Source organism: Hemicordylus capensis, chromosome 1 (genome assembly GCF_027244095.1).
Source record: "Hemicordylus capensis ecotype Gifberg chromosome 1, rHemCap1.1.pri, whole genome shotgun sequence".
Taxonomy (NCBI): Eukaryota; Metazoa; Chordata; class Lepidosauria; order Squamata; family Cordylidae; genus Hemicordylus; species Hemicordylus capensis.
The window spans coordinates 83,312,287-83,334,145 of NC_069657.1; the positions used below are offsets into that span (position 1 = coordinate 83,312,287).

General features: G+C 45.0%; 1 protein-coding gene across 46 annotated transcripts in view; it reads right to left on the reverse strand.

Annotated features, from left to right (window-relative positions):
- The window catches only part of MADD (MAP kinase activating death domain), a 142,539-nt gene that overhangs the window by 71,902 nt on the left and 48,778 nt on the right, over nucleotides 1-21,859 (reverse strand). For 26 of the 46 annotated variants that reach the window (XR_008314315.1, XM_053287611.1, XM_053287628.1 and 23 more), the window contains exons 4-11: nucleotides 21,115-21,418; nucleotides 20,628-20,759; nucleotides 18,918-19,031; nucleotides 18,148-18,228; nucleotides 14,119-14,175; nucleotides 10,802-10,980; nucleotides 9,910-10,145; nucleotides 9,445-9,601 (exon numbers count right to left, since the gene is read on the reverse strand). Coding sequence is in view for 45 of the 46 variants with exons in the window: in XM_053287611.1 (XP_053143586.1) it covers nucleotides 9,445-9,601; nucleotides 9,910-10,145; nucleotides 10,802-10,980; nucleotides 14,119-14,175; nucleotides 18,148-18,228; nucleotides 18,918-19,031; nucleotides 20,628-20,759; nucleotides 21,115-21,418 (1,260 nt within the window). In the remaining variant the exon portion in view is untranslated. The remainder of the gene's footprint in view (nucleotides 1-9,444; nucleotides 9,602-9,909; nucleotides 10,146-10,801; nucleotides 10,981-14,118; nucleotides 14,176-18,147; nucleotides 18,229-18,917; nucleotides 19,032-20,627; nucleotides 20,760-21,114; nucleotides 21,419-21,859) is intronic. The other 20 variants (XM_053287632.1, XM_053287626.1, XM_053287625.1 and 17 more) reach the window with 1 other exon arrangement.

Below are 21,859 nucleotides of genomic sequence, written 5' to 3' on the forward strand. Positions count from 1 at the left end.
GGTAAGACCCTTTTCAGCACACCCCTCCTGTAATTGGCCTGAGCTGCAGAGTGAAGATCTAAAGTGTAGTGCTTCACAAAAGGTATACTCAGGACCAGGTTGCTGCTGTGCAGATGTCTCTGAGCTTGATGTCAGCCATATGGGCCACAGAAGTAGTGTAAGCCCTGGTAGAATGGGCCTGTATAGTCTTAGGGGGCTCCTCCTTTTGTTGTTTGTAGACCAGGAAAATGAGTTCCACAATCCAGTGGGACAGCCTTTGTCTAGAAATCTGGCAACCTTTCACTTTGCCCTTGTAACCCACAAAGAGGCATTCTGTGTTTCTATAGGGCTTGATCAACTGTAAGAACAGGAGTGCACTTCTCACATTCAGGGAATGCAAGGAACATTCCAGAGCCGTCATGGGATTCTGGAAGTAAAATAATGTCACTGTTGATATGGAAGTCATTAACTACTTTAGGCCTAAACTCAGGGTCTGGGCAAAGCACCACCCTGTCCTCATTAAATTTAGTATAGGGGACATCAGTGTGAAGGGCTTTTAGTTCACTGACCCGCCAAGCTGATGTTATGGCCAACAGAAAGGCCATCTTTAGTGTTAGAAGTTTGGGAAGAGACTTGCCATGGGCTCAAAAGAAGGCTCCATTGGAGCAGACAGAACAAGGGACAGGCTCCATTATTCAGTAGGCCATTGAATAGGCAGGTAGAGGTTGTTAAGACCTTTTAGGAATCTCTTGGAGTCTGGATGTGAGAAAACTGACTCTCTGTTCTATCCGGGATGACGAGCAGAAATAGTGGCCAGATGGACTCTGACAGAAACACTGACCAGCTTCTGCTGTTTCAAGTTTGTAAGGTGTAGCAGGATTTGGTGAGAAGTAGCAGTGTAAGGCTGAAAACCATTCCTTGGTGCATACAACCTAAATCGCTTCCACTTGCCGTTGTAGCTGACACGAGGGGATTTCTTACAGTAGTTGTGGAGAATACTATTTAAGAGGTTATTCTCCAGGCAGTCAAGTGGAGAGTTCTCAGATTAGAATAGTGAAGGCTTCTGTCCTCCCATGTTAGACGATCTTTGTGATGAGAAAGGCATCTGTGGCGACCCTTCAACAGTCGTGCTGGTTGAAACCATGGCTGCCAGAGCCACCATGGAGCAATCAATATACAATTTGCAGACTCCTGCAGGATTTTCACTAGAACCCTTTTCAACAAGGGGTAAGGAGGAAAGATGTATAGCAACTTCTGACCCCAGATGAATTGGAAGGCATCCCCTCTGGAGTTATGGCTGATGCCCGCCCTCGAGCAATATTGGGGGCACTTCTTGTTCATTGATGTTGTGAACAAGTTGACTTCTGGGATCCCCCAGATGTTGAATAAAGGCTGGACGTAATACAGATTGATCTCCCATTCGTGTTGCTGCAGAAAAAGTTGTGACCTGCTGAGGGGATCCACTAAGGTGTTTTCCACTCCTTTTATGTGGATCGCGGTCAAGGTCATACGCTGTGCTATGGCCCAATTCCAAATTTGTAGACTTAGCATACAAAGGGAGCAGGAAACAGTCCCTCCCTGATGGTTTAGATAAGCGGTCAATGTGGTATTGTCCAAGATGGCATGGACCACCTTGCCTGTCAGAGACAGTTGGAAGGACTTGAGTGCCTGGAACACTGCCAACAGTTCTAAAACATTGATGTGCATTTGGCACTGATTCGGAGACCAGAGGCCCTGTGTGCGAAGATCCCACCAATGGGCTCCCCAGTCTTGCAGGGAAGTATCCGTCATGACCCAGGTTGAGGCACTTGGAAGGAGACTCCCAACAGCAGGTTGATTTCCTTCATCCACCATTGGAGTGAAACCAGGATTGGGTAAGCAATTGTCAATAGCATCTGAGAGCTGTCCACGTTTGGTCAAAATACTGTCAGAAACCAAAGCTGAAGCAGTCTCAGTCGAAGTTTGGCGTAGTACATGGTGGAGTTGCACAATGCCATAAGGCCCAGCAATTTCTGTATCTCATGAGTCTTTTGTCTTGGTTGCACTATGAAGACAGTTATCAGGGTCTTGATGCGCAAGAAGTGCTCCTCAGGCAGAAAAGCCTACTGAGCCTCTGAATCGAAGATGGCCCCGATGTAGTCTATGCGCTTCACTGATTTTGACCAGTTGACTTGGATACCTAAGTTCTCAAGCAGGACTGTTGAGATCCACAAAGCAAACTGATCTTTTATCCTTCCTACCAGGAGCCAGTCGTCGAGTGAGAGGGAAATTGTCAGTCCCTGCAACTGAAAGTGCGCTATGATCACAGCCATGCATTTTATAAATACACAGGGTGCCATCGCCAGTCCAAAGGGCAGGACATTGTACTGGTAAACATGGCAACCCACTGTGAACCTGAGATACTGCCTGTGATTGTGCTGGATGAATGCGTCTTGGAGATCCAACATTGTGAACCATTCCTCCCCATGGAGAAGAGGAAGGATGCTCTGCAATGTCACCATGCAAAACTTGTGTATGTGCACATGATGGTTCAGCCATTGCGGGTCCATGATCAGCCATAGTCCCCCGTCCCACCTGAGTATCTGAAAGTAGCGGGAGGAAAACCCTTGCCACTGATCTGTCCACTGAACAGGTGATATCATCCCCTTGTTCAAGAGAGTCTGAACTTCCTCCAACAGCAGGAAGGATGAAGGTGTTGTACTTGATCCCACTGAATGACGGTAGGGTCTTGAACTCTATGGCATAGCCTGTCTGCCCCCTGGAAAGGACCCAACCTGTCGCACCATGCGAAGGCATGACTTGCCAGCCTAAGATAGTAGGTGGGAAAGAAGTTGGTGGTCGTGACTTCTGGACAAGGTGAATCAGTAGAAATTCACCTCGCAATGAAAGGTGCTATATGTTAGAATTTGTGGGTTTAGAGCATTGGCCTTGTGAGGCCCAAGTCTTTTGATTGAAGGACTTCCTTCCAAACCACTGGTACAGTTTGAGGGATTCCCTCCTGTCATTTTGTTTGTAGGAGCATTGCCTCCACCCATATTGGCAGTGCTTGGGAATGCAAGACTATGCAGGAGCCGAAAATGTTTTAGCCGTAGACTTGGATTTCTTGATGGACTCCAGAGTCTGTTGCTTGACAGAAAATACCCTTCCCATCTAAGTGTAAATTTTCCACTCTGTCTCTCATGTCAGGTTGTAGTGCAGCTGAGGGGAGCCAGAAGTGTCTCTGCAAAGCAATGGCGCTCACCAAAGACCGAGACTCAGTCTCCAACAGGTGTTTGGCATTGGACAATTGTTGTCGAGTGAAGAGAGTCACTTTGGCATGGATCTTGTTAAACTTGGCCAGAAATTCTTCTGGCGAGAGGTCAGCTTGTTCCTGAAAGAGTTCATCCCAGAGGGAATGAGTATATTTGGCAAAACAAGCAGTATAATTACCAATCTTCACCACCAAGCACGAAGTGGAATAAATCTTATGTCCCAAGACATCCAACTTGCGCCCCTCTTTGTCCCCTGGTGTAGTGTGTCTCCTTCCAGATTTGGAGGAGGATGCACAATCCACCACAACTGAATTGGGGGAGGGGGGTGCTCTTTGTCCCCTGGTGTAGTGTGTCTCCTTCCAGATTTGGAGGAGGATGCACAATCCACCACAACTGAATTGGGGGAGGGGGGTGCTTCAACAGGAAATCATCTCCCTCTTCTTGGATTCTGTATAAATTCTCCAAGCGCTTGGAGGTCAGAGCAAAAATTTGAAGCATTTGCCATGCAGACTTAGCTGCTTTGGTTATGACTGGCAGCATAGGAAGGTGCACTGGCTGGGTGGAGGCAGTGGAACTGAAGAACTTGTAGACAGGATCCTCTACATCTTGAGTTTGCTTCTTCAGCTCCAAGCCAAGTGTCAAAGCCATTTTGGAGTTCTGGCGAAGATTAAAACGTATCTCTTCGTTCAGAGAAGTACTGTCAGAGGGCACCACCTTGAAAGTGGATTCATCAGGATGTTCAGACGAACCTGAAGTAGAAGTAGTAGATGAATCGGAGTCATAATCATCTGTGAGCACTATGGTCCATGGTCCAGAGGGAGCAGGGACCTTCTTCTTGGGTGCCATTTGAGTGGTGGATGACATTGTGTCAAGGACAACAGTTTGAGTTGGTTGGCTCTTTTGAGGTCAAGGTCAAGGCACCTCCACAGTTTGAGTGGTGATGCAAGAAAGTAAAACAGGACGCTTCGGTACCATTAACATCCTTCAATATTGGAGGGGTAACTTGCGTCGATATCAAAGCCACAGAAGGGGTCGATGGCGACCTCGGAGTGACCTGAGTCGATGTCTAGACTAACGTCGCAGCCGGAGCAGGAAAGTCCAGAGGGGAGTGACTTGTGTAGCTCCCCGGCAGTCCCCGATTTAAACTTCAGTGCCATGCTTAATGTCGACTTTGATGCCATACCTGATGTCGAGGGTACAGGAGCATCAACCAGAGACCTGAGCATTGGAGTGCCAGGGTGGAGCGTATCAACATAAAGGGCAGACTTCAGCCGTAGGGCTCCTTTCTTGTTTGATGAGAGGTTAAGCAAATTTTAGAGGAGGAGGTATTGTGTTCCTCCCCCAAAGTAGACACAAATCATGGTCGTCTGCTGAAGGGAGTTTAGCATTACAGGAGACACAGCACTTAAAGATTTTTTCCCCCTACCCATAGCGATAAAGAAATAAAGAGAATACTCAAGTATCATGAAGGAAAGTCCATTCCAAGGCCAATCCAAGGTCATAACTGAATAAACCGTCTATTCATTTTGACTAAGTTCATTTTCTTATATACCGCCTCCTCTTTGGAGAAAATGTAAGAAAATTTTAATAAATATATGAAGTACTAAGAATAAGAATAGTTTGGTTCAATCCGAGTCATGATACGTTAAAAATCTATCCAATTTTGTTCTCCCCCCCCCACCCCCAGAAAACTGTTCCAGTCCAAGGAGCTCATTGTCTGAGGTGCCGACACAATGGCGGTCAGAAAGGAACTGAGGAGAAACCGCTAGCATGCCCAAACTGAGGAAGTGCACCACGTGCCATGGGCAGGGCTAAGAACTTTGAGGAGGTAGTTGATTCTGCCCAAATGGTCCTGTGCAGGTGCATAACCCACTCTTATGAGTGCAACAGATCATGATCCAGATAGGAGCATTGGTTCTCACATACCGTGAAGGCTTCTTCTGGTTGGTGTTGCCAGGGACACCTCTGGGTTATCCTTTCCCACTAGATCCTAGGCAGGACAGATTTGATTCGTCAAAGAGATCTGGCCACGCCTCCTTGGTGCTAGGGAGATAACCCCTCCCAGTTCTTTGTCCGAGATCACGGATACCCACCACGGATAGAACCAGATGTTAGAGAAGGTAGGAACAGTGACAGGTACTAACAAAGGGGGGACCTAACTGAAAGATAGTACCAATACCGAGACCCTGAAATGAGGCTGAAAACAGAACCCCCGTCAAGAAGAGGCCAGGAGCGCCAAACTGGTTGGGTCGAGGTGTCCCTGGCAACACCAACCAGAAGAAGCCTTCACGGTAAGTGAGAACCAATGCCCCTTTCTCGGTTGTTGTTGCCAGGGACACCTCTGGGACATACCACAGCTTGGCCAACACACGGGGCGGGTGCACTCTGGCCTACTCCCGAGGGAGGACCTGCTGAAGCACCCTTCTGCCAAACGCCGCCTGTAGGTCGGTGTGGGTCTCAATTTTATAATGCCTGGTGAATGTAGAAGGCGTGGACCAAGTGGCAGCTCTACAAATGTCCTGAACCGGTGCATTAGTCGAGAATGCTGCTGAGGTGGCTTCCACCCTTGTGGAATGCGCCGAGATGCCTGATGGTGGAGAGACACGCTGCACCTCATATGCCAGTGTGATGCATGACCGTATCCAGCGGGCGATCGTGGGAGCTGACACGGCAGAGCACATGGATCTATGATGGAATGAGACAAACATTTTGTCTGTGCTCCGAAAGGAGGCGGTGCGTGTGATATATTTCTTGAGGCATCACCGGACATCTAGGTTGTGCCAAAGCCTTTCCCTCTCGTGCGTCGGATGAGGGCAGAACAAGGGGATGAAGACGTCTTGGGACTGATGGAAAACTGACACAACTTTTGGCCTGACGAAGGGGTCCGGGATTAGTCTCACCGCTTCCTTGGAGAAAATACAAAACGACCTATGAATGGATAGGGCTCTCAACTCCGAAATTCGCCTTGCTGAGGTTACTGCCACCAGAAAAGCAAGCTTGAAGGAGAGTATCCGGAGCGGAATACTTGCAATTGGCTCAAATGGAGGCTTCTGAAGCGCCTTTAACACGAGATGTAGATCCCACGACGGAAAACAGTGTACTGTTCGGGGGGACAACAAGGTCACTCCCCAAAGTTTCAGATGCGGGTAAGTTTTCCAAGTGTCTGACCTATTGCCCGATATTAGGCCCACTAGGGAAGCTGCCTGGCGTTTTAAGGTGTTTGGGCGCAATCCCTTATCCAAACCCTCCTGCAGGAACAGAAGGAGGTGACGTAATTTGGCGCTGCCCCTGGGAACGGAGTGGCGGGAGGAGCAGTGCAGAAATGCCCTCCAGGTGCATTAGTATATGCGGTTAGTGGAGGGTCTGCGGGATGCCAACATGGTAGCAACGACCTTTTTTGAGTAGCCAAATTGTCTTAAGGTTCACCGCTCAGTCTCCAAGCGGCAAGCCTTAACCATCCCGGATCGGGATTAAGTACTGGGCCCTGGGAGAGCAGGTCGGGATGGATCCAGAGTTCCCAGGGGGGCTCCTTGGACAGGTGTAGGAGCTCTGGGAACCAAGGACGCCGAGGCCAAAACGGAGCTATTAGAATGGCTTGGGCCCGCTGGAGCCGTATCCTCCTCAGTACCCTGGAGATCAGGGAGGTCGGTGGGTAGGCGTACAGCAAGCCCTCCGGCCACTCCGTCAACAGAGCATCCGATGCCACTGCCTTCCAGCATGGAAACCTGGTGATGAACCGAGGAAGCTGGGCATTCAGCGGGGAGGCGAAGAGGTCAATTATTGGAGTCCCCATTCTGCCCACGATTGCCTGGAAGATGGCCGGGTGAAGAGACCATTCCCCTGGCTGCACGTCCTCCCTGCTGAGCCAGTCTGCCAGGACATTTAGGTCTCCCTTCACGTGATGGGCTGTCAGTGATTCCAGTTCCCTCTCTGCCGAAGAGAGTAGGAGGGCCACTTCCCAGTAGAGAGAGGACGAGCGGGTACCCCCTTGCCGATTTACGTGTGCTTTTGCGGTGGTGTTGTCTGTTTTGACCAACACATGACGCATGCGGATCGTCGAGTGGAAGGCAAGGAGCGCCAGCCGAATGGCGCGAAGCTCCCTCCAGTTGATGCTGTGTCTCCTCTCTGCGTCTGTCCACAGGCCTTGGGCCGTCAGACTGAGGCAATGGGCACCCCAGCCCCTGTCGCTGGTGTCCGTGGTCACTATGATCTTGGGAGGGTCCAGAAACTCCTTCCCCTGGAGAAGGTGCACCGGGGAAAGCCACCAGCAGAGGGCTGTCCTGAGATTGGGAGACAGCCTCAACCTCACCTTCCTCCGCCGGGCGATGGAATGCTGGTGGGGGAGCAGGAACCACTGGAGCGGTCTGTAGTGAAGCCTGGCCCATGAGACTACCTCTATAGTGGCGACCATCAGTCCCAGGATTCTTGCCAGACATAGAAGCCAAGGGGAGGGAGACTACAGAACACTCTGTACTTCCTCCCTGATCGTCGTGAAGCAATCCTGAGGCAGGAAGAGGCGATCCTTCTCTGTATCGATGAGCACCCCCAGGTGACGAAGCTGGCGGGACGGGATGAGTTGGCTCTTCGCCCGGTTGACTACAAAGCTGTGGCGCTCCAGCTCTGAGAGAGTCACTGAGAGGTGTTGATGTGCTTCTGGGTACGAGAGCGAATGGAGGAACAAATCGTCGAGATACGCCATAATCCCTGTAGCCAAAGGTGTGCCACCAGAGGAGCCAGCACTTTGGTGAAGACTCTGGGGGCAGATGAGAGGCCGAAGGGGAGGGCTGCATATTGGTAGTGGAGGCCCGCATACTTGAAACGCAGCAGCCTCCTGCTCTCCTGATGGAGTGGGATGTGTAGATATGCCTCTTTGAGGTCGACGGACGCCAGGAGGTCTAGGTGGTGCAAGGCCTCCGTGATTGATCGTAACGTGTCCATGCGAAAACGCTCTCGCCTCACTCACTTGTTGACATATTTTAGGTCCAAGACGGCGCGCCGGGATTCGTCTCTTTTGGGGATGGTGAAGAGAATAGAATAGACGCCTCTCCCCTCCTATGCAGATGGGACCGGTTCTATTGCTCCGATTTCCAGGAGATGCGAGATCGCCTGAGACATCTCTGAGTGCTTGAGTGCAGACCGAGACCTTGGAGTCGGAAGGAACCTCGGGGGGGAGGGGCGTCCAGCTCTATTCTGTACCCGTCACGGATGACCTGGAGAACCCAGTTGTCTTTTACGGAGGACTCCCAGACGGGGATGAAGCGACCCAGGCGCCCCCCCAGGGAGCCCTGAGGAGCGTCATTGAGTTGGTTTTTGTTTGGATGTAGAGGGCTGGGACTTGAAGAACTGCCTGCCCCTATAAGAGGAACGTTGGCGTCCCCAGGAACCACGCTGCTGCTTAGTGTCTCTGTCTCTGCCCCTAAAGGGGCGGGAACCCCGAAAGGGCTGTGACTGAGAAAAGCTTCTTTTAAATGCGCGGTCAGGCTTCTTTTTAAATACGCGGTCAGTTGGAGACCAGACTAGTCAGAAACGGCATCTGATGCATTGGTAGAGTGCTGATGCATTGGTAGAGTCTTAACAAGCACTAGATTTTGTGATTATGCAATACTGTGGTTGCTTCAGATGCATTGGTTAATAGTTTGTTTCTGGTCACAATTCAAGGTGCTGGTAACTACCTTCAAAGCCTTATTGGAAGGGAGATACATTCAAATACCCTATGCAGGATGGGTTTGTCCTTGCCATTTGTGGATCATGTAATATTAAATTGTCAATTTTATAGAAATATCTCATAATAGTACGCATAGATAGCTTTTCCTCTGGTGGTGGCACCCATGCATGAAACTCCCTGCCATGTGATATCAATGAGGTATATGTTTTAAAAATAAAATAAACATATTGCAAGAGAGAAAGAGGACAACAGACCAGCATCAACAGAGAAGCAATCAACCTGAGACAGAGAATGTTATTCAGAATGTCATTTTACTGTTATTTTATTGTATGGGTTTTATTCCACTAACACCCTTCTCCTAAATGGTAAATTATCATAATCTTCATATAGCTGGTGTTTGGAGAAATAATTTTGAAAAAGAAAAGTAAAGTTGAAGATGGTGGAAGCCAGAGAGGTTGGAAAGGAGGCTGCAGCAGCAGGAGAGAGGGGTCCAACATATTTGCAAAGTCTACTAAGGGTCAGATGCATAAAATTAAACTCCACACTAACCTATCATCAGTAGGATCAGAATCTGTTTCTCTTTCTATTGGGACACTTAGTGCTTCAGCCAGCTGAGAATTACTGTCATAGACACGGTAGTGAATTGGCTGCAGCTGGTGAGCATACCACTTTGGTTTATCACCAATCAGAGCTGGGTCAAACATGTCTGCAGAGAAAACAAGAGGGGGGAAATCCACTTCAGTTATTCACATAATGCAGCATTCCAGAAGCTTTGATCAAAATGGGGCAACAGCTACCCTGAGAAATGTACATTCCAAAAGGGAGGCAAAATATCAAGGAGAAAAAATTAGACACTGAAAATGTATTTCAGGGGCTTTCTAAAAGAACTTAACTAAGGACAAAGAACATATAGGCTCAAGAAAGACTGGGAAATTACTTTCCTGACATTGCTTTTTTGTGTTAGAAGATTCAAGATTAGTCAAGAATTGGGGAAAGCATAAGGTCAAGACTTACTGTTGTGAATTCTTTGGAAAGCATAATTAGTGGGGTTGAGTGACCATTCCCCAAAATACTCCACGGCCTGTGTCTTGGACAATTTATCAGCAAAGGGTGTCTGTTTTGGTCGTGAGGCTAGGAAGGAATTGGTCTGAAAGGCAACCACTGGCCGGGGGAAGAGGCGTAGTGTGCGGGTATGCATCTGGAATCCTTGTAAAACATTTGGTGAATTGAAGAACCTCACCATGGCAACTCTACAAAAAGAAATAGTGGTAATAAAGACATGAATGAAATTCAAAGGATACACTGCATGCACATATAATGAAAACTGAAACTGTAGGTGCATCTCTAATAAAGAAAAAAGCAAAGGGAAAAGTTCACTAATTCCAGTCCTAAACACATTCCATGGAAGCATGCTCCACATAAATCAAAGAAACGTGGTGCCCCTACTGCATCGGAAAGGGTGTTGCCTGCTTTCGCAAGAGAAAAACTGGCTTACATTTTCACTTGTTTTGTAGCAACACTCTACAGTGCCTTGAATACAAAGAATCTTCAGTGCAATCATAAAATGCGGGCAAGACATCTCTTCTACATCTGCCACCAAAGGTTTCTACATAGTCAGGTTCATGGGATTACTACTTTTCCCCCCAACCAAAACACAGTGTATCAACAGACACCACACAGTGCATTAATCACATCTCCTAGTATTGTGCAGCCTCAGCTGTAGAAAATACATTTAAAATAACCAAAGAAGCCTGCAATTGAATACTGAAACAAATTCATGCAATAGTAGTGGTTTGCCTTTTTTTTTTTAATGAAGATAATGTCATTCCAGCTAACATTTATTTCATGCCAGAGCAACAAAGCAACAAATTCTCCTACCTGACAAAAGGATTTTGCTCAGACTCACCTAGTGGCCACATCCACTGAATCCACATCATTGCCATAGATTAGGGGATTGAATTCTGTAGAAGGTGTGGACTGCAGATCGTGTTGAGGTCTTCCCAAAAGCAGGGGGATCTCCTGGCTTTCATGAAACTTCTCAAGGTTAAGAATGGGCTGGGTATTCAAACTCATGCTGGCCAAAGCCTGAAAAGCAACAGGTCACAGGAATAATAAGCAGAAGGGCCAAATGACAATTCTGCTTTGCCTCATGGTAAGCATAACTCAAATGCCAAGTTCTAATTCCCTGGAAATGGCAGACTCCTCTTTCAGCTCTTACATGCAGAGAATAAACTTAGTGCATTTGGCCCTTCCTTGAAGAGATTGTCCACCATTCCTCATGGAAGAATATAGTGGTCAAGGAAAAGGTGCACAGATTGCTATAAATGTTGTTATTTCTAAAGAAGAAAGAAACATGCATTAAAAATATTCACAAGATTATTTAATGTAGATCAGAAATGGTTTCACATTATTTGGCAGTTTTGCCTATTGAGATCATCTACAGGGAAAGAGACAGGACCTTATTGCCATCTGTCGGGATGCCATGTTACCTGGTTGCTTGGGTGGCCCTGTGGAGTCTAGAGAAGGGTGTGGCACCCCTCCTGTGGGGCTTTCGTTCCCTTCAGGGGGCAGTAGGGATGAGAAGGGTCCAGGCTGGTCAGATCCCAGTGGGATTGAGAGGGCAAGGCAGGGAGAGCTGCAGAAAACAGCTCCAGGGAGACAGCTAGGTTGGGTATGGCAGGAAACAGGAAGCAAGGTCAGGAAGGGGGCAAGGGTGGAAGTAGGCTTTAAGCCCTGTCAGCTCTGCACTGGGGTATTTAAAGGCAAGGCAGCTGATGAGGAGGGGCTGCTTCTGAGTATGGGAGCCAGGAGTTCTCCAGGAGAAGGAACTGGCTGGATGCAGCAAGCCAGGAAAAGGACTCAGGTGACAAACTAAACTCCTCCCCAGCTGTTCCAGAGGTTGACTTCTTTTTGTGTGTGTGCTTACCCAGTCATTCTGCAGTTCAAGAAGGGCTAGGAGCCCATCTTGTCCCCTGGGAGTCTGACACCATCTTAGAAAAGATTTGTAAAGTGGTGTGGTGCATCTAAAGGTAAAGTGTACCATCAAGTTGATTTTGACTCCTGGCACCCACAGAGCCCTGTGGTTTTCTTTGGTAGAGTATAGGGGTTTACCATTGCCTCCTCCCACGCAATATGAGATGATGACTTTCAGAATCTTCCTATATCGCTGCTGCCCGATATAGTACCAGTGGGGATTTGAACCAGCAACCTTCTGCTTGTTAGTCAAGCATATCCCCACTCCTACAGGAGGTAATGGTAAACATCTCCTGTATTCTACCAAAGAAAACCATAGGGCTCTGTGGACGCCAGGGGTCGAAATCAACTTAACGGCACACTTTACCCTACTGTGTTAAAAACTGTGAAAAAACTCCAGGCTAGGTAGCCTAGGAAAGAAACAGATTAATCTAGGATTTTTTAAATGCCTCCCTAATATACAGTGTAGTAGTAATGGGGGAGGGAAAATTCACTGTCTACTAGCTTGACTGTATAAATGAGAGGATAAGTCAAGTAGGTTACAAGTTAAATACACTATATTGAGAGATCTTGATGCTGCACTATGAAATGTCTGCTCCATATTAGTGATTATGGGAACAGAATGGGGGTGGGTGGGTACTTGTTCTTAAGTAGCTAATGCAGAAGAAGAAGAAGATATGATCTTGCAAGTACATCCCAAACCCCACAATGTTAGGGTTTGGATATCTTCTTAGTAATATTATGACCTATACTAAAATCTCATCTTCAGCAGTAAAGGTGCAAGGTCAATGTGCTTTTCATTGTGGAAGCAAGCCCGGGAAGCCTGGATTCCAGATACGACAATGTACTATTTTCAACAGTTATGCCTTCATCAACTATAGTGTATAGTATCTTGTATCTCGTGTGGTAGATCTAGAATTGGCACAAAGCTAACATCCCATGGTCTGACATCACCCAGAACATGAATTTAAGGTCTAAAGTTTCAGCTTCTATAGAATCTACACACAATTTAGCAAGTCTCACCCCTGGTCTTGTCTAAACTTAAGGGTTATAGCCCCCCCACAAACCTTGTGGTTTTCCATCTTTCACAGTCAGTGTCTCCTACAGATAATTTCCTCTAAACTTTTTTTTATTATTTCCAAAAGCGAAAAGCAGTGTAGTAGCTTGGGGATGGGACAATTCTGCAATTAGAAACTCTGCAAAATTGTTCCCTCAGAAAATTATTGATCTGACACCCTGGTATTCCTGCAGCTTTGAACCAAAGCTGAAGTAGGTCTTCCTTCCATCAGGGTCCCTGTTCATTATGTTATGCTTAACTATGAGGACACAAAAAGATTCCCCAGTTAGGCTTTTGTCTGAATTTCATTATGAATTGTTTCAGACACGAGTCCCCAGAAATCATAACCTGTTTCAGTCTTATTTTGTGAACCACCTATCTGCTCTCCCTAAACAAAGACTTCAATATTTTTAACTAAAATATTTTACAGGATAGGCAACCAATTCTAAATTGCAAGTTTTCTAAATGGTATGGGTTTTATAAACATAATTATTTAAAGAGCTTCATATCTGGTAAATCTCTCATTCCCAAAACTCAGGCAAGCCTTCACTGATTTACATTTTCAAACCATGTCAATAGGTGTTATCACAGGTGACACCTTCATACCCCATCTGTTCAATATACCTGCAGCAGTGCAGCAATGGAACTCTGGAGATACACCTGCCACACTATTTGTTGTCCTGCTCACTGTATTCGGGATCATGCTCTAAATTTCTTGGAGTTATTTTGGCTAGTTTTACTTTAGACCCATCTTAGAGAAGACACGTTATCTTCTATCCAATGCTGACATTTTGTGACTCACCAAGTTTCCAATTATGCTTTGGCAGCCTCAAAAATACAAGCAAAAGTTTCTGATACTGTGGTTGATTGTCAAGATGATGATTTGATTTGAATTTTTACCAGGAATATTTGAGTGTTTATTTTTTAATGTTCAGGATCCGCCCCCGCCTTTTTAAATTCACTCTTATTTTAATTGTTTTATACTGTTTTTTATACTGTTGTGCTTTCTTTTATTATGTAATTGCAAATATGTCATTGCAAATATGAACTTGTAATGTAATTTGCAATTATGTATTTGGCCCACAGCAATAAACTTGACTGACTGGCATTATGTTCAAAAGCCAATAAATCAAAACAGATAAAAATAATAATCCAATGGAAACTTGAGGGAGAAAAGAGTAAAATAAAGACACCTTTTTGTCAGGCGTGAGCAGCTGCTGCTGAGTGATTGCAGTCATGCTAACCAGACACTGGAGGCAAGATGGAAGATCACATGACAACATCAGTGGACAATCAGAGCCAAGACGAACACATGACCACAGAGAGACAGATGGAAAAAAAACTATTACTACTAAATACCACAGATGAGAAAGGAAATTGAAAGGGATCATATATAGGCACAGTTCTTGAGAGAGGCCAGACTGCTCCACCCCCACACATCTGTTTGCAACAGCGTTTTCTTTAAACACAAAAATTAGGCAAGAACTAACCAGTTACTTTCATACAGATAGTTCTAATGTCACATTAGAAAGGAACATTGGACTCTGGTGTGGCCAGTGACTTGGGAGGGTGAGACAGGCAGGCACAGAACCAGCCATAGCTGCACCTCTCTCTCTCTCTCTCTTCTCGCCCCACCCCGGCTTCCTCTCCCTATTCTCACCTCAGCTTTAATTTGAACCACGTGTGCTGGTCATTCATTGGGTTGGTCCAACAGGCGAATGGCCAGTCCGCACGGCTCAAATTCAAGCCGAGGTGAGAAGAGAGAGAAGCAGCACAGCAACAGGGTGGGAAGAGAGAGAAAGCGGGGGACAAAGCTGTGGCCAGTTCTGCCGCTGCCCTCCCCAATCCTCTGCTGCCCGCCCAGTCCCCGCCTCAATGGCTACTCCTGATTGGACTTACCGTGAAGGTTGTTTCTTCTCAGTGGGTGGGGAGTATCTTAATGCCAATTACTCTTCCCACTTAGGAGGAAGCACATGCAAGCAGGGCCATGTGTTTCAAAGTAAACTTTACAACCCTATCTGAGAGAAGATCTCACACAGTTATGAATAGTCACAAAGCAGGAATCAAACACATCCCTCTGAAATATGCTTTAGGAAAAAACAACAGAGAAAAAGATTTGAAAGAGAGACTAAATGCACTCCTTCTGAAATGCTACGGTAGAAAAATGGATGAAGCCTCTATTGCAGAAATACACTGTTAAGACCGGGGTGCGGGGGTGTGTGTGTCCTGATTCCAGAAGACTGAGCAAGCAGACAATGCCCTCCCTTAGTCTAGCCCCCAGACACCAGAACAGAAGAGCTCCTGGATGGGGCAGGATGCCCTCAATCCACTGAGGAGAAGAAACCTTCATGGCAAACCCAATGTTCCTTTCTCACACAGTGAAGGGAGGTATCCTCATGTGCGCTGTTGAAAAGCTTCTATCCCAGGTGAGACTGTCTGTTCCTGCATGACCCCTAAGATTGTATCATACTCTGTAAAGCATGATTTTCAAACACAACCTCGCTGAAGCATATACAGCTAAACTATAGCACTTAAAAGAAGGCATGGATGTAGTCTGTCTATGAGAGCATTTTTGCTGAATGCAGCTGAATCTGCTATGTCACTCAAAGTGTACATTGTTATCCCAGATAGACAGGTAACCTTTGGGAGTCTTTAGAATCCAAAACATGACAGAACCTCTACTTCTAAATTGCGTAACAAGCTTACAACCATTCTTTCTGGAAACAGAAGGCATACCTTTCAGATAAACCTGAATTGTTCTCCCTTCCCGTTAAGAAACTAAAGTTAAAGGCGAAAGAGTCAGAAAACTGTCCTGACAAAAGAGAAACTGAAGCCTATTAATGTGGATCAGACAGGACAGAACCAAGTAGGATCTTCTCTCAGAGAGGTGTTACAAAGCCTAATTCGAGTAATGTCTCAGAGCTCTAACTGAAAGATAAGTGGGAGGAGTAATCTGCATCTTGACACCTCCACCAGTGAGGAAGCACCTGACTGCAACTGCTTTGAATGGGCAACAAAGAGCCTTTAAATTATGTCATGTAAGTGTTCATACATGCATAACACCGTCACCAAGGTTTCCCATCACTGCCACTGCTTGGAGTCACATGGCAGTTACTTTCCCCACTTTCCACTTGCTTTACCCTGTGGAGAATAATGTTTCATTTCTGGCACTGTCGCATGGAAGGAACAATACATTTTGGTGGGTTTTGTTCACATTGCCCAAATGTGTGGGAGTTTTGCTCAATAGCCCCTTAAACTGTGGAGAGAGAAAAGCAAACAGATTCTGAAAGAGCATTCAGAGCATTTCTGATTCTGTGGGATCAATGGTTGTTCACTGAAGCACTTTACATAGGGAATCACAGAGGGTTAAACACACAGTTCTGCTATGAAGACAGAAATAGCAGTTCTTGTACTGTTACTGTAACATTTTACCTGTAAATACTGCATGCAGCATGCAAGGAGCAGGAGAGGAGAGAACAGAAATAAAGACATAAAACCTATTTTGACAGACTCAGTCAATTGGACTCAAATCAGTAAAGAACTTAATAGGGCCACAGAAAAGAAGATGTGGATCTCACAGGGAGCAATGTGAAGATGAAGAAAATGATGATCAAGAAGAGGAAACAAGTTAAATTTTAAAAAAAATCCTTAGGAGCTTTGTGTAGGTACTAACATTATAGGTTGATTCAGATGACTATTCTCATGCAGCAATGAAGCATTTTATGTGACTGCTCTGACATGTTCAAGACATATCAAGATCATAACTTACCACATATGATATCATTTGAAAACAAAAGTTGAATAATGATGCAGTAATCCACAATCTAATACCATTTGAAGCACACAACTGGTAAACTAAGCGAAAATTGCAACTTGAGGGCCTCGTTCAGATATCACGTGCAGTCAGGACTGAATCCCAGTAGCATGCAACAGGCCCCTGGGGTGCAATCCCAGCTTCAGTCATAGTTTACTTGAAAACAGCATGCCAGGTCCTGGTTTATTGGGAAACTAGCTAGAATAAGTCAAGATCAGCTCATTTGGACATCACAACAGATCTAAGACAGGATCAGAAGCAGGATCTTTCAGCCCCTTGCACAAAAAGGGGAGGGAGGAGAGCACATGTCTGAGGCTAAGAGACACTGTATGAAACCATGGTTCAACCCTGGCTCCCCGTGATATCTGAATCGTGATGTCAATTTTGATATTTCATGACCTCTTCAACATGGTCATATGAATGAACTTCACATTAAGCTGCACCAAAAAGATTAAATGACTTTAATACCCCATGACTTAGAATATCCATTTATGTTCCATACATAGTAAATACAGTCATAAATGTTCAAAGGAGTTATTTTAGACTCTAAAGCCTCTAAATGGATGGGAAGGCCAATTCAATGCAGCTTTGCAAATAAATCCACAAATGTTATTAGCCCGGGGGGTGGGGTGGGGTGGGTGGGAACAGTTTACAAGCTTATCTGCTCACACAAACATATGACTTGGCTGCAACATATATTGGCATCCTGAAAGAGAAAAGAACCAATCTTCCTTCAGTTTAAAAATATTTCTTGGAGGAGACTGTGAACTACTATAAGCAATCAGGCTATTTACTGATTACAAGTTTGATCAAGTATCTTGATGCCCCAAGAAGAAAGAAAAGTATTTTGAACTATTAGTATGAAAAGGTATCTGAAAAATGTGGGTGACAGATCTTGCACTCTCACAAGCCAAACCAAAGAATATTAAAAAGGACAGTACAGAAAACCAAATCTTAGGGCTCACAGGAGAGTAACGTGCTTTGGAAACAAGAAGAAACTTCTATTTTATGTCAGTTAAAAGAAAGTGGGACTAGGGGGAAAAATAATATATGCCACAAGGTCAGCTCAAGAGACATTGTCCAAAATTCAAAACATCCAGGCTTTGCACCCAAGTATATCTGCATGTGCATCAGGGCTTCCCCTCAAGTCCTCATCCCACTGCTACTACTTATGCTCCATTAAATGCTCCACCAAAACAACAGAGTCTGAATAGAGACTGGGGCAGAGAGAAGATTAAGGTGGATAAAGTGGCAAGAGCCTGTCGTAGCCCATTGTCCAAATTGTGGCAAATATGGTTAAAGATGGTTATTTTAAATATATATTGAACAGCCATAGTTGTATCCTCAATTACCTCATTTATTAGCTCTAGAATTCCTCCTAGTTATACTAACCAGAACACTTACATACCTGTTTCAGATGCTTTTTCAATTCTAAAACTTCTGGTTCTGGTAAAACAGGCAATGACTCAGCATTTGTAGGAATAATAACCTGGAATCAAATTTTAAAAATAAAATTGCATCTAGAAAAACCATTGGAGTGGTTTTCTTATGACTTCATGGAAACAAGCTAAGGTAACAATAAAAGGTTCAGGAAGCTTCTTAGTGGATCTAATGTTTTGCTAATGCTTACACATTACTGGACAGGCTATAAAATGAACATAAATGCAAAACTGTCAAGAAGATGACTTGGTTTTCTAATCTATCAGTTTATTGAAATGTGACATAATTGACTGACATTGCTTTGAAATGTTTTCTTTTTATAATTACTTCATCAAAAAGGAAAGGAAATATTTTTTCAAAATTCAGTTGTTGAGAACCCAAAATTGTTAAACATATTTCAATTTAACAACGCTTTTACAGTGATGACTATCCACAATGTATAACTTGGAGAGGGATGGGGGGTGGGGTTCCATTCTGCTATAACCCATTTTATTATCTTGTGCAAAATAAGCACTCTTTAGAAGACCAAGATCCCAGACCAATGCAAAGTTAGAAAGGCCTAAGCCCACTGATATCAACAGGCCTCAGTGCACCTAACTCTGCAGAGGTTCAGGCTGCAAGGGTCACAATAGCAGACACCATATGCATTCACTTAATATGCAACGATTCTCTCAAAAATCCAGCACAGATGCTGAAAAACTACAGTGTACCATGGTCTTCTGAACAGGCATTACCTACCTTATTAGTGTCCAGATCAACAAGCCATACATCATCTGGCATTTTAAAGTCTAGTTTGTATAGGAAGAAGCTGGCTGGTACTCCGATAATGTAGGGTGTTGGGGCCAGAAGAAGCTGTAGTGGTTAGAAAATATTAATAAGGAAAAAACTGAATCCTTATAGTCTCTGCCAAAGAACAAAAAAATCAATCTCTACAATCAGATTACTGGAAAAACTATGAAACTTAACACCCAAGCAAATTCACATCATACTTTAGGCCCAGTAAAGGGACTAGAAACAACAGCAAAGCTGGTATAGACACCATCAATCATTTGGATGAGAAGCCATTGGATGTGCCGTGTAAAAGCAGAAGCAGAAAAGGCGAGGGAGCTGCTCAGACAGCGCACGGTCCCCACCCTCTGCCCAGCCCCGACCAATTGGGGCTCTCTTTGGGACTGTGCTTGGGGGTGGGACAAAAAGCACATCCCCCAGCACGAGGCTACAGTCGGGCTCATTCTCCTTCATGAACCCCATCACCTATTAAGATCATCAGGGGAGGTGCAATAATCACGAGCTCTCGTTTGGTGGTGACCCAAAACTGGGCCTTCTCTAGGGCTGCCCCAGGGCTCTAGAACACACTCCTAAATTATATCAGAACCTCCCCATCTCTGGCTGTTTTTAAGCGACTCCTGAAAATTTTATGAGGCTTTTCGTTTATAATGTTTTAAGGTTTTATTGATTATTTTAATTTTTAATATGATTCAAGGTTTTAATTGTGTTTTAATTTGTAAACTGCCCCAGAGATTTTATATTGGGTTGTATTTAAATGTGATAAACAAACTGAGACTGTGCTTTACACAGGAAAATGGGGGGCCTCCCACGGCGCGGGGGGGAGAGAATCAAGAGCTTTAAGATACAAAGCAGTTTTGATTTGAAGAACTACAGGCGGGCGGGGCGGGGAGGGAGAGACCAATGATAAAAATAGACCTTGCTGAAATTTTCTGAAACCCTTTCCTTGCAGACATCCTACACTATCACAGGAGACAACAGAATGAGCCTGGTCCTGCAGCAAGTGAGCGCATGTACAAGCTGAAAACTGGTTTATCAGTGATATAATTTTGGGCTGTCCATAGAAGCTGCCTCTCTAGAGCCACAGGAGTAACCTGAATCTTTACCCTTTCAAATAAATGATATACCGCATTGAGAAGGTTTTTGTTGGAAAGTGGAATCTAAATATTCTTAGTAATAGTGGCTGGCATGATGGGTGACCCTTCATTGACATTAGGAATCCAACAGGACTACTGCACAACTTAAAAAGGGAGCTCCGATGGCTGCTGCAGAATGACTTAAAACCATTTACATGCAGCAGTGCAGCACAACTTCCATTGTTTCCAATGCAAGGAGCCCTGTGTTCCTGCTCGGAAGCAATTTTCTGTCATGTTGCAGCACCAAGGCTGCCCTTTAAGTTGTGCAGCAGTTTGGGTGGGTACCTACCATTGGCAGAGAACTGCACATCATGCTGACCCATAAATAATAATAATGATAATACCACCATACTACTCATGTGGCATAGACAGTGTGGAATGGAAATGTAGTACATGACCTCCAACATAATACGGGGCATTTAGGAAGCAACTATCCACGTTGTCTACCATTTATATACCTAAGCTATTTACATGGAACAATTTGTTTCCTTGGAGAAAGAGAAACTTTATTGAATCATTAGCATACCTGTTCTGCAGAAGCCATGCAGGTGGGGAGGAGAGGAATAACTGGGAACATGTACTCCAATGGGTAAATCATAGCCACAAATGCCATCACAGACATGGAGAGAGCATTATAGTCCCGGGACTGCAGCACTACCTGCAACCAAAACAAAATCCCATGTCAACTGAATTACTGCTATCTTCTCATAACAATGCTCTAGAGGCTTTCTCACATGCTATCATGCTGGGTTTTCATATGACCTGCATTCCAATGCTACTAAGATGTTTCATAATTAACTTCAAGTACTGTTTCACACAGAAAAATGTGTTCATGCTGCAACTTTGGAGTCCTTATTGCTTCTATTAAGACAATAAGAAGTTGTTTTTGTGACACATACACGTTAATAGTCTCACCCCAAATATTTATTGTTGCTATTGAAATGTTTTGGGATAGATAATGCAGTGTTCTGTAATGAAATATCTACAAAAGTAATAAGCCATTTCACTCTCACCTTGTGTTCCAGAAGAATGCAGGATAACACCTGCAAGCATGCATCTACACCTAACAGCTCCAAGGGCAGATGCAACGGAAAATCCACCAGAGAGAAGCGGGATGGATCAGGGAGGGCAAAAGTCAAGGCTGGCTGCAGTTCATGCGGCAAAACCTCCACATCCACACGCTTTTGGCCAGCAACAGGCACAGGTGAGCGAAGCAGTCGGTAAATCCAAGCTTCAATTTCACGCAAATCGTGTAGCAATGCACTGGATTTCTCCTCCACTAGGAGAGCGCCCGTGAAAATCCGCCACATTGTATCCCTGTATGAGAGCAACAAGATTAACACAGATATATTATGTGATTGTTACTGAGAATCATGCCTGAGTAGTCAGACTCCCTTTAAAAGGTCAGGCAACAGAGAGCACATATAAAATGATGCATATTGTACCACCCTAATCTTTCTAGTCTTCAGACTAGAAGGTGGGATATGGCAGGGCCTTAACAGCAACCTGCTACAGCAATGGAAACACAACGTTTTCTTGACCAGAATTTTGCAATATATGCAAAACTAACTATCCTTACACTTTTATGTCTAGAAGAAAGGAATAAGGGACCAAAGAGATGAAGTGTTTACAGTTCAAAAGGTGACATTCCTTTTATGCAGGGCTGCACTACAACTCCCACCAACCCCAGTCACAGTGGCCACAGTCAGGGATAAACAGGAGCTGTAGTCCAACAGCAGCTGGAGGGCCGAAGTTGTG